The 12,983-nt window shown below is 39.5% G+C and overlaps 1 protein-coding gene across 4 annotated transcripts in view; it reads right to left on the reverse strand.

The window, feature by feature from the left end:
- Window positions 1-9,576, reverse strand: part of man1a2 (mannosidase, alpha, class 1A, member 2) — a 144,457-nt gene extending 134,881 nt beyond the window's left edge. Inside the window, exons 1-2 of one of the 4 annotated variants that reach the window (XM_085134472.1) lie at window positions 9,260-9,576; window positions 7,290-7,800 (exon numbers count right to left, since the gene is read on the reverse strand). In XM_085134472.1, the coding sequence (XP_084990598.1) occupies window positions 7,290-7,603 (314 nt within the window). In that variant the 5' untranslated portion in view covers window positions 7,604-7,800; window positions 9,260-9,576. The other 3 variants (XM_085134474.1, XM_085134473.1, XM_085134475.1) reach the window with 3 other exon arrangements.
- Between the last annotated feature and the right edge of the window lie 3,407 nt (window positions 9,577-12,983).

The following is a 12,983-nucleotide window of genomic DNA, read 5'->3' on the forward strand; positions in this document are numbered from 1 at the left end:
AAAGCACAAAATGACATCAACAATAATGGTATGGTTGGAGAAAAATAAAAATTTAATGTTTTGGATATACCAATTAACCCAACTGAAATGCTTTTCAATTGTTTGAAAATGCTGTTCAATCAGTAATATTAATAATAAAGTTTTGTAAGGAGTGGTCCAGAAGTGTTGCAGAAGGTTCTGTGAGTTACTAAATTCACATAACAAGGTCACATACTTTTAATCAGTGTTTTGAAGTGTGCCCTATTAGTGTGTTATGAATTCAGTCTGACTGCATCTGTCTATATTTGAGACTTGAAGGTGAAGATTACATCACAATTTAAGAGGAATCAATTCTTAAACCCCAATAATTCCAAAGTGTACAAAAACTTTTTCTTGCAACCATGTTTGGTGACATGGGGATATGACACTCATGATGTGAGATTAGTAAAGAAATGACATTTTCCACTGCGGGAGAGGGAGATTGAAATAGTCTACACAGATGGTGCACCTAATACCTCCAGACACAAGCCCTTTTTATTAGTTTTTATATAACACTTTATGGAAAAAGACAGGAAGGTGCCAAAATGCATGTGGATGCCGAGGCAGGTTCACTGAACCACAGAAGGAGCTACTGATAGATGATCTGATATTTACCGGACCATAAAGGCAAATAATCATTCAGAGGACAGGATATTGCAGTATTGACTTCGGCAATTCCCAAACTACAGGAGGCCTGGATGGACCAGGCAGAATTCAAATCTTCATTATAAGATAAAAAAGATGCCTTTTTGTCCAGGTGAAAGAAAATGTGTTGCTCTAAGAAAATATAGATACACATTATAAACATTTTTCCTCATAAGTGTTTACTGTAGATTCACTAAAAAGGAGAAGACCACAGACAAATAGAGGTTAAAATTGGTGGCAGATGGCATTTCTGTCAAACTCCACTGGACACCCTGGCAAGTATCCAGTATGAATGTTCATGTCCAAACCAGGACAACACAATCATATTATTACTCACACCAAGAATAAATGAATGAATTTGTTGTTTCAGTCAGAGTGGACGAAACTGTTTAACTTTGGATTGGGATGTCCAATAAGGTTTAAACTGATCTTATGTAATAATAATAACTAAACAACAACAACAACAAAACAAAAAGACGCAAAATGATAATTCATTATTTTTCATTATAAATTGTTTAATCTAAAATGTCATCACAGTTTCTTGATCCCTTCTGCAATATTTTCAGTCTGCTTTGTTATTCAGCCACCTCTTTAAAGTCCAAACACATTTTAAATTTGTCTTGTAATACCTAAAACCACTATCCATCCAGTCAACACTAAATACCAACCACGATGTCTGTATATGTGATCATAAAGGGTTAGAATAAGGATCATTTTTCTCTGACTTCTCTCTGATAAAATGTCACTGCTTCTGCCAACATGCCCTCTTGCCCCTTTTACAGATTACAGTGCTGCACCTGGCTAGTTCTATGTTGTTTGAGCCAGAACAGAACAAACCCGAGGCAGGATCATTACTGGCCTCACAGTATGTTGAGCTCAACTGGGCTTTATATCCGAGCATTCAAACGGCAAAGCCTAAGACTTAAACTTGTAAACATCCATTCTGATTTCAAATGTCTATTTACCAAAAGGATCTTTGCATAAGGCAAAAGATTTAATTCTCAGGTATTATGGCATCAATATAATAAGCCAATATAATAAGCAGCCATGGTATAAGTCAGAACAGAAATGCAAAGAACTTCCTTGAATGTTCCACCAATCTAACAACTCCATTGTTTAATGTCTGTTAAGCATCTTGTTACTTGTCTTCAGCATAGTTTTAATAAGATAACAGGTGGAAGATCTAAAATATCTTCAGTTTTAAAAGCCAACTATTTCAGTGCTGATCTGAAAACCTCAGCAGAGAAACACCCTCTACTGTTCAGGTAGAAAACTCAAAATTATGCTGAAAGATGCTAAATAATCACTGAAGCATCATACTAGCCAAAATACAGACGCTTGACCAGAAAATAATGCCTTGCATTATATTCAGTGACGCGTATTTACAGTGACAGGGCAACTTTCAACTCTTAAGTGGGTTATTTTATTATGGGCTGTTTTTATTTTCAAAATGTTAGAAGCTTAACAAGTTCTTCTTATGTCTCTACAATAAACTCAGGCATGTCAGAGTTCATCAGTCACATAAGGGTCCAGTTAAACCAATTTAACCTGCAAACCCACCTACTGGTCATGCTATGTAACTACCAAAGCGAAAAACATCAAGTAAACTAAGGCTACGTCCACACGTACACGGGTATTTTTGAAAACTGAGAAGGCAGAAAGGAAGGAAAACGCTGCTAGGAACATGCCAAAGCAACAGGTGGCGATATATTCCTAACCGTGCAGAAATGTTGGCCAATCAGAAGTCTAGAAGTCTCGGTGGGAAAAAGTAAACAAAGCTGGGGCATAGAAGCAGAACCGAGTCGTATTTGTGGAGGGACAGTAACTGTGTGTGTATATGTAAGCATTTAAACACTGCAGAGAGTACAATTAACAGTAATAGTATTGTAGAAATTAATTGCACCAAAACAATAACGTGGCGCACACTGTGACGTCAAAAAATGCGCACACCTTTGACGCTGCGTTTTCTGCATTTTTCTCGTCCACACGCAAATGCAAAAATGGAGTTTTCAAAAATATCCACCCTGGCCGGAGTTTTTAAAAATCTCCGTTTTCGGTGACCAAAAACGCCGTTTACGTGTGGACGAAAGGTGCAAACGCATAGAAAAATCTGCGTTTTCAAAAATACCCGGGTACGTGTGGACGTAGCCTAAAAGTTAGCTTGTTTTTTAATAAGCCCACAGAAACCAAGGGAAACCCTGGAAGCAGCACAACTCCTCCTGGGTGTTTACAAAAACTAACACTCAAAACTCAAAAAGATGTTGAGTCCGGCACCATGTGAGCAAGGCTACACATACCTCTTCCCCGTTACATTTAATTTCTCCAAAAATTCAATGGCTGGATACTGGCATAGATTAATAACCTTTTCTCTCTCATAAGCTTTACAGGACTATTAACAGGTTGAGCTCGTGAACAAAGAACTGGTTCTGTGGGGGTTTCTGCGGACGGAATAAAGCAAAGGTGAAATTATTATGAGCGTGTTTGGGTTCCTGCGGGTCTCTTTAAATGCTAGCACACCTCATTTTCCTGAGGCTGTTTGAACCCCGAGTCCTCTGGAGCACACAATAACCACTTTAAGAACAGCTGAGGCAGCTATACCAACAAGCAAACTGAACAGATTTCAATAAGCTGTTATAAGAAGGGGTGGAGAGGATAAAAACACCTCACATGAATGCTTGTGTAAGGTTAAAATACACAGAGCACATATTCCTGACTTTGAATTTGCATAAAACTAATTTCCAGACATCTCTAAGGTTACGATTACTCTTCCTCTGTAAAACACAGTGACAGCTCAGTGGCTGTATTTTAATCACATTTCATATACTCCTCTTAATTTCCGTCAAATGTGAAGCTACGTATTTATATTTTTTCTGTCCTTGGTATATCCTTGAAAATGGACGGCAGTGAAGATGCTCATAACTGTGTAGCTTTCCCCCCCCTCTCACAGCCATGTTATTAATTCCAAGGAGTTGCTCACTAAGCAATTAAAAATCCATGAATCTGAATACAAAGCTGAAAAAGGCTATAAAAATAAAGAAATATAAAAAAAAGGTATTCAGTTCATTAAGAAGAAGAAGAAGAAATGCCTTCTGCCATCTGTGACTGCACACTGAACCTACTGGAATCTCATTTAAACAGCTTGCCCCAAACATGAAGAGTACGTTAAATGGGATTTATTTCAAGCCTGCAGCATGGAAGTTTAAAGCAATGTTGCCAAGCCCTTGTAATGCATATCAATCCATTTTTTGAAGGCTATAATTCTTCCTGCGAATGTCAAGTTTCTTTTTCTATCTGACTTTCTCAGAAGCTACGTTTATCCCCCATGACGATAACCTCGGTTAGTATACTGCTGTGTGTGTCTGATGCTACGTCACGTTCCTCTGTAGCTCTGGAAAACCAATCGCTCGCAGCTGATTTAAAATTCATCCAGATCGACACACCAGTGAGGAAGTGTTTAAGCAGACATGAGATTTCAAAGTCTGATTTACTAAAACATACTGAAACACACTGATATATATAACATACTCCAAAGTGATGAAATTTGAACTATCCAAACTACTAGTTCAAATTAGGAAAGGCCTAAATGTAATGCACGTCTAATTATATGTAAAACTCCCATGTTCCAGCTTTACAGTGACACAGATCACAAGACTAAATGTGTTCACACTAGGCATGTGCACGGTCAACAAGACATTTAAACACTGCTACTCTTGCTAGTAGGCACCAGAAATACTAGTCGGTTAAATCTATTATTGTTGTTTTACTAAGTTACCTGTTGGTTCAAAGATGTTACAACGCCACCTGAGACCAACTAGTGCTGCAGCCCTGACAAATGCCTGAGACCCCCTCGCTCTCTGTGAGGGAACTTTAAATGAAACAGATTGAAAGTACGAAGATGACAGCTGCGTGAAACACCACAGCTCTGCAGTACATTGATGAAGAAAATGAACTTTTGTATGCTGGCTGTGTGAGAGAAAACTGGCATATAACCACACTGAAGTGGTCCAAGTAATGTAACCACATTATGCACAGACGTGTGGATGCTAGCCTGCCATGAAAGGGGCTACTGCTGCTAGCAAACATTTATCAAACTAATCTGACACTGTGTGGCCCCAGCGCTATACACAGCACAAAGTACTACACATTTCACCAACATTCATAACAAGATTTGAATGTTGAGGAATCCGTTAATGGTCTCAAATGACTCCTAAATTCATACACAGTTATTCTAAGGTCAGTGTTTATCCTTGTCTGTTAGATTGCGCCCAGCGTCTTCTGCCTTTTACACTAGTTAACTAGTCTGATTTTTTTCCTGTCTCGTTCAAATGACTCGTGAATTAGTCCCCAGGAACATCCTGGGGACCCTTTTGTGTTGGAAGTGCCCAGAAATGAAATATAGGAGTAGAGTCGAGAAGAACTCAGTGACGAGTAGAGTAGAAGTATTTGAAGCAAAACATGACTGCCACTTATGGCGAAGCAAGAATAACTCCAAGTTTCCCACCTCGACATTAAAAAAAAACAAAACAAACTTGAGAATACGCAGCACCATTTGAGCCCAGCACTGCCTGTTCTGTTTGTCTGAGTCATTGGACAACAGCAATTACGTTATTTCAAGCTCGCAGCATTGAAAGAAAGGCTTTCAGAATGAAAATATGAACAGGCACCACAGAGAATAAGGAGGCAAAATGCAACGTTGAAACTGTGGGAGAAACTGCTTGGTAACACCCTGCCAAGATTTCAGATAAACTAATGACGTCCGTTACCGGCGTGCAGACGACCTTTTCTATGAAATCGTTCTTCTCACCTGCCCTTTGGCACTCATGCATGTCATAAATATTTTATGGCTGTAAAATAATATGCATGTGCTACATGATTCATACGTGAATGAGTTATGCCAGCGAAAGACCACTCCAATAGAAGGACAATAACTACTATTAGTTCTTTGGCTACACTGAAAGCACAGCAATGTTTGTGCTTTGTATGGTTTTTTCTTCAATCTGGTGGCACATGTTCCATGTGCCACCAGATTGAAGGGAACATGTGTGTAGCAGAGCTTCTTAGTAGATACACCTGAAGAGCACGTTCTACTTAAGATTATGTTAGTTAACAGGAAAACAAGACTTGAGGATTTATTTCATGGGTTCTGTTGTGTTTTTAGCTTTTGAAAACAGCACAGCACTGTGGATCTACTGGCTGTTAACTGGATTTTGGTGTCAATTCCTTAGACTGGTCTGATTTTGTGATTGCTAAATAGATCTCCGCAGCATATTCCCACTTCTTACACACTACTCTTACGCACGGTGTAGCCACTTTGATTGAAACAGTGAAACTGCACCGTTGCAGCATGTGCAGTGGAAATTGCCTACAACTGTTACACAGTTGTTTGGTGTAGTGTCATTTTGAAACAGCATGTTAAAAATGAATCTATGTGCATTTTCACTAGCTTGTGTTTTCTGTCCATTTTAGCATGTTAGTCAGTAAAGGAGGATCACAGCTGTGCTTGTTGGGTAATTTAGCTGGAACTCAGCAGAAGAAATGCTAGTACTCTCATGAGATCAAGCCTGCCATGAGATCTACACACATTTAGTGTTCTATGGTGTTTTTCCATCTTAGTTGGATGAACACTTGTCATTAACCTGACTAACTCCATCTTCACTTCTGGTGTTGCACTACGTGTTCTACTCCACCCTTCCCACCTCATATGTACACGTACACAGTGAAACCCACAGATTGCAGCCTGGTGACAGAGAGAAATTATGAGAGAACCTGGCGTGACTAGAAATGAATGCAGCAGAGGCACTCACACTGCTCTGAAATGAACACAGCAGTACAAATTAGGTAAATACAAGGTTTAGTTTCTTTTCTATCATTTAAATACTGATTTTAAAAAAGTAAATGTTTCTATGTCAGTGTTCCCGAGTTATCATTTGATAGGTGCACATGAACCTTGTGCAGAGCACTGCATTCCAAAAGGCACAACACTATTAGAGATACCAAACACTGACCCTGATTTAGGAGGGAGAAAGCGCCTCAGAACGATAGCTGGACAGAACAAATGATAAATGTCAACACTGAAGCCCAAAGTGACCAGTATGTCGCTCACTGCTGACACTAATTTCCAAGCCTGTTTAAGCAGTCACTAAGGCTTTTCAAACAGCCTGTGTGTTCTAGATCATCAAGTTCAACAATGTCTGCCTGCGGGACAAAACAGCGAAACTCAGGCCAAGGTGATAAAATGCCTGCTGTTAAAGAACTAAAACCATTAGACCTAGTGGAGAAACAAAGGGCGAGAGAGCACAGAGCACACTCAGCTGTGCAAAGGAATACGGAACAAAATGAAAGGAGCATTTGTGCTGACGTGTATCACTTGGCAAACAGTAACACATACCCAGAGGCGTCAGATTGTTTGAAAAAACATGTCAAGACACCTGGTTGAATGACATAAGCTATGTAATCAACCAAAGATAAACTAAGTACTTACTAATATGTAAGAAAACTAGTTGTTTCTGATCTCCTTATTCACTGTCAAATACACACAGAATATATATATATATATATATACACACAAATTAAGACATGCTAGCTCTTTCTTTTCTACACTTAACCACACTTCTGTGGGCCCTTACCTGTGTCTGTGCTCATCGTGTCCTCCCTGTCCATGTATGATCACCTGTCCTGAGGCGTGCTTGCCCTCCTTGGGTGTGTCAATATGAGGGATAAGCACATCCTCCAAGCCCAGGTCAAAGCGCTTGTGCTTGGAATTGTCTGGGAGGAAAAAGAAGGCCCCGAAGCATAAGGTGATGAAGGCACTGAGGATGAGGAGGAGGATGAACTTCTCAGAGAGCCTCAACGTGGCCCTATGGTGCGGGAAGGAGGAGGCACCCGGCGACAGAGTGGGTATCCTGCGGCCCGACAGCGGTAGTAGAGCCGGCGTCGTCATCTTTTGACCGTTTGAAGTGAACTTTACTAGGGATGGGGTAAGGTGGGTTTCACAGGTGCCACGGGTTGCTGTAGCGGCATGCACCGACTGGTTAACTTTATTATCTCATCCCTGCTTTGGTAGGTCCAGAAACCAAAAAAGGCAGAGATCCCTCAGTAACAGGGTGACTTGTCAGCAGGAACACGGCCATGATGGTTCTGAAAAAAAGTACACAGAGGCATTCAGTTAGAAAAGGAAAAAAAAAATCAAATGAGAGCGTATTTAACAGACTAAACACCATTGTAGAAAAACCTTGCCTTTTCCTTTCTTCATTTTTTACCATTTTTTTAGATAGTCAATGCTCTCTATGCACTGGCAGGATAAAAGAGTTGATGTCCTTTATAGTCTTTCCTTCAGTTGTCATTTCTCATTTCTCCACCTTGGCACCACTAGTATCCTCTCACCATGCACTCTCCCTGACAGGCTTCTACTGAGCCAAACAGCTCTGAATTCCAATCAAAAGCAAAGTGACAGCTCAAGTAAATGGCATGTCATATATCAAGCAAGAGCTGATCTATTAGAGTAATAAACAATCCTCTTGGCTTGCTATGGTGATTTTAACAACATGTCATCTGGAATATAAATACCTCAGGATGTCTCTCGTTCTCTTTCCACAAACACTCACACAAAAGACATAATCCTTTGGCCATAAGAAAAATGATAGATTTTCCAAGAGGCTTAAGGTATCAAGAGTTTGTGCAGTATCTGTTCGATCAACTGTCCTTTACGCATACTGGCTTTAGTGCCACTGCAGAGTGAGCACAGCTTTCTTTCTACAGTTTTATCTTATTGCAGTGGTGTATTTCTTGCTACCACACATGTATCATGATAAAAAGCACAAAAGCAACACACAATGCACAGTTGTGTTCCAAACTCTAGCCAAAAAAATGGGAGTAAGCCGCAATTTCTAAGTACATTGCATGCCTGTTTTCTGTGCTGTACTACATCTGAATATCAACCCACCTATTAAACACCCGTGGGCTATACTGGAAAAGATAAAGGGTTTATTCCCTCGTGCCGGCAGATGTGGAAAGAAGACGTGGGACAAATGTCTGATTCGGCTCAGCAGCTGCTCCAAGTGCGAATGTAAAGGATGGATGGAAATGAAGCAAGTAGCCCTTTAAAGACAAACATTGCTATTCGTACTAAAGCCTGCGGGGTTGGAGCTAGACAGTGTTAACAGAGCCCTGTTTTTCCTGTACTTTTCCATCATGTTGGTATGGAGCTGCGTCTCCACGCAGAATACCAAGTTCATTCTGTGACAGTGCCAGCCTGTGTGAGGTGATTAGCCAATACAAAACGCTAGCTAACAAGCAAATGCGCTAACTTACCCGGCTAATACTGGCTAGCAATGGAAAGAAAAGAGGAAAATAAAGTTCCTGTCAACGCTCAGGGGGAAACCCACACAATAAATACAAATAGCCCGACATACGCGTTTCGGCCCGTTGACATTTGAGCTATCCCGGAGGTTGTACAGTCAGAGCTTTAAAACCCTCAGCCTGCCCAGGTGCTAGCTATTTGGCTACAAGGCTAGCACTAGCTAGCTGGCTGGCTGGCTGGCTGGCTGCGAATTGACAGAGGCGGTCTCTTGTGTGGAAGCCACTGCTGCATCACCACCTTTCTCATATGCTCGTCGAAAATCGATGCCTGTCGGGATTCCCGGTCCACGTTTTGAAAGGAGTCGCTGTAGCAGGTGTCCTCATGTCCACAAATGAAACGCCGTGGTGTCGTTCCGTGGCTGAACCGCTGACCGTCAGCTCAGACCCACATAGCGTTACAGCTCCGCGGAGAGGATGTTGATAACCGGTCGCTCTGTTGGACTGCAGCGACGGACTGAGTGCGAGCTGCTGCTGCTGCTCGGCGATTCAGCATCAACTACTCTGCCTACCCGAGTTAGGGACCGTCTGACAATTTCGCTGGGCAGAATTACTGTTCTGTATGTAAAACAAGGCACACCAACAATGGTACACCCCCAGCCTGCTAGAGGACTAGAGGACTACTTCTTCTTCCCTATGATTCACCTCTGTAAAACTGAAAAACAGCTGCTGCGTGCATAATACTACATTTGTGCAAATTATGGTCCAATCCTTCACCTCAGTTATTTTCTTTTTAGCATTTGTTTGTTATACATAAATTAGGGATGCACCCTTTTCCAGCACAGATGTGACGATTCTATTGCAGTGTTAGATTAATATGCTGTATTCATTACTCTTGGCAAGAGACGGAGAATCATTTATTTATGTATTAAGGCAAAATCAAAGGTTGATTTAAACACTGTTTTCTTGAGTTAAACAAATACAGTATAACAAATAAGTGTATATAATAAAATATTATAGCCCAGCTTATATAGATGCCAATATTTGGTGATAAATCAACCTGTATTTTTTTCAAAACAAATAGATTTCCATAGCATTAGTTATGTGTAGTTATTTGTGAGTCCTTACTAGAACAAACTTATTTTTTTGTATCATCGCAACATCAATTACTCATTAATGGTCTGGTTGTTGTATTTGTGGAGTATGTGCCCCCTGATGGACAAACTATGCAATGTCAGCACTTGTAGCATGGTTGAGGGGTGTTTCTCCCAGTGCAAGGATATAAATGTACTGAACTGGTATGTCATAGTAAAATAACACCTGACAATAGGACCAACATAAATGAAATCAAAATGAGAGAAAGAAGATATTCACACTCATTCACCTTCTTTACTTTAGTTTCATTTCAGCTGTGTGAGAGTCTTTTCTGAACACTAATATATATTAAAAAAAACTACCCCAAGTATACCTGGAAAAGCTGATGGAGTAGAAAGCTTGAAATTCCTGTAAAGCTTCCTCTGTGCTTTGTTAGTTCTTAGGCTGGTGGATCATGAAGTAAAAAAATAAAGAAAATAAAGATGGACCTTTTTTATAGATTAGATGTTAAGGGGTAGTTTTGGGTTGTTTTGTTTTTTTAAAGAAATGTATCAGATTTGGGGTCAGTGCTGGGTCGATATCAGATTCAAATAACAGATCAATGCACCCTTAAGTTGTGAGTAAAAAGCTAACAGTTCAAAAATGAATAATTTTACTGCATTGCAGTCTGTTTAGGGTCATTATCATACTGAAAAATTATTATCTTGCCAATCAGATGTTTTTCAAATAAAAAAAGCTGATAGTACTCTTCTATATTCATAAATTCATTGTTGTGTAAAAAAGAAAAGTAAGTATGGTAAGTAAAATATGGATTCATCATTGTCACTGATTTTCAGTCCAGTTCTTATGTCATTTGTCATAGCTCAATATATTTGTGATGAACACTGAATGAACTGAAGGAGCAGTTGACTCTCAGGTCCTGTGTCAGGTCTGCCTGGGACTTTCTTCTCATTTCTTAAGGACATGACTTTAAGATACTGTTCATCTGCTGTATCGAAATCAAGCTTTATTAACAGATATAATTCCACGATTGCACAGAAAAAGCACAGCATATAAAGGAAAAAAGTGAACATTAACTTCCTTAAAAGTGCTTTAAAAGTACAAATACCTGCAGTTACACACATCTGACTGGCACTCACCCCTCTTTAAGATGACCACAGGGGGCAGCATAGAGCGGTGTGCAATATGCTTTAGACATGCCACTTTTACTGGTTCAGAAACAGTGCAGTTGTGTTTGCCTGAGCATAGAGCTTACAGCATTGTCTGTATATATCATCATCATAATCATCATTCATTTGATCAGCAATAAAATGACCAGGGTATTTCACCTTTTTATAAACTTCAAAAACATTGTTTGACAGTTTAAACACTGGAAAATGTAGCTTTTTTTTTATCCTGCTTGGCTCTACATAGCAAAATAGCACTTTTTGTACTTTATACCACATTGCACACCATATTCAGTGCATATATTAAGGAGCTGCTGGAAACCAGCACTACTTGGACTGAAGACCACCAGGTCATCTGCAACATATAAATTAAATAAACCTGGAGAAAAAATCCCACCCTGTCTGACACCACTGCTAACACCAGTGGTGCAGGAATACTGCATTCCCATCTAACCTGCATCTTCTGATGAGCATTCCAGTAATGTACCCAGAAAGTCACTGTCGTTTTAATTTAACAAAAAGTTTCCTGTGGTTCACTGGATCAGAAGCATCAATAAAACACATGAAGACTGATGAATTTTTGCCCCATACAAGTTTCCTCAAGTGCGTATATACACATGTCAGTACCATGTTTCGCTTGAAGCCAAACTGATTACCCAGGGAAGAGATATACACACTGACTCTATCCAATAGGATTCTTTCTAGAACCTTAGATGAAATACTGGCTTATAATTATCCAGACAGCTTACTTTTCCAGCTTTGTCCTTAATAACTGGGACAAGCAATACACAACATCGAGTCTGGTAATATTACATGGATGATAAAACCAGTGAACAGAGCACTAAAAGAGGAGCTAGCCTTAAACTAGCATTTTTTAGATGTTCTGCAGTAATGTGATCCAAACCATAATTTATGAATGGTTTCATATACCTCGTGTGTATGTGTATCCTTATAGGTTTATCAGCAATGTCAGAATCATCCACATATGGTTCACTTTTTATACAAGTGAACAATGTACTGTAATGCTGTTTCCATAATGCTGCTATATTATCTGTCCAAGAAAAACCTTCAACTGTGCACGGCAGAGTTATTTAACAATTAAGAATTTTTACCACTTTCCAAAAATCTGTGACATTATTATTCTCCATTTTCAAATCTGCTTTCACAACTTGCTCACCTTTAGATGTAAAAACAGTATACTTATATCTGGCATTTGCAAGCCTTTTCTGTTCAAACTCTGGGCCTTTCTTAGGTTTTCCAGCCCAAAAGTTTATAAGCTACATGCGCTTCATCCTGATACATGGCTACGTGTTCTTCCCAACCAGGCCTGATATTAGGTTTCTTATTATCCTTGCATTGTACATCAAATGGTTTACCACTTTCATACAAAGCAGTCACAATATCATCATACATGGAACAAAGTTTATGTTTATGCTCAAGATTCTTACATTTGACACCTTTGCACAAAATAGCTTCTTTAGGCAAATAAATGTTGTTTAAATATTTATCTGTATTATTATAATAGGCCAATATGCCATCTTCACTAAATTCTGACCATTTTACACTGGTAGCATTATTAGTTACATGATTATTTCCAAATGTTGCTGGCAATTGTTACACATTTACAGTAAAAGTAAAAGGTATATTGTCTGACACAGCTACCCCATAGTCAGTGTTGGGGAGTACCGCCGTTACGTATTTAAAATACAAAATATGAGTAACTGTATTCCGTTACAGGTACAGTTTAAAAAGGTGGTATTTAGA

This window comes from Neolamprologus multifasciatus, chromosome 16 (assembly GCF_963576455.1).
Source record: "Neolamprologus multifasciatus chromosome 16, fNeoMul1.2, whole genome shotgun sequence".
Lineage (NCBI taxonomy): Eukaryota > Metazoa > Chordata > Actinopteri > Cichliformes > Cichlidae > Neolamprologus > Neolamprologus multifasciatus.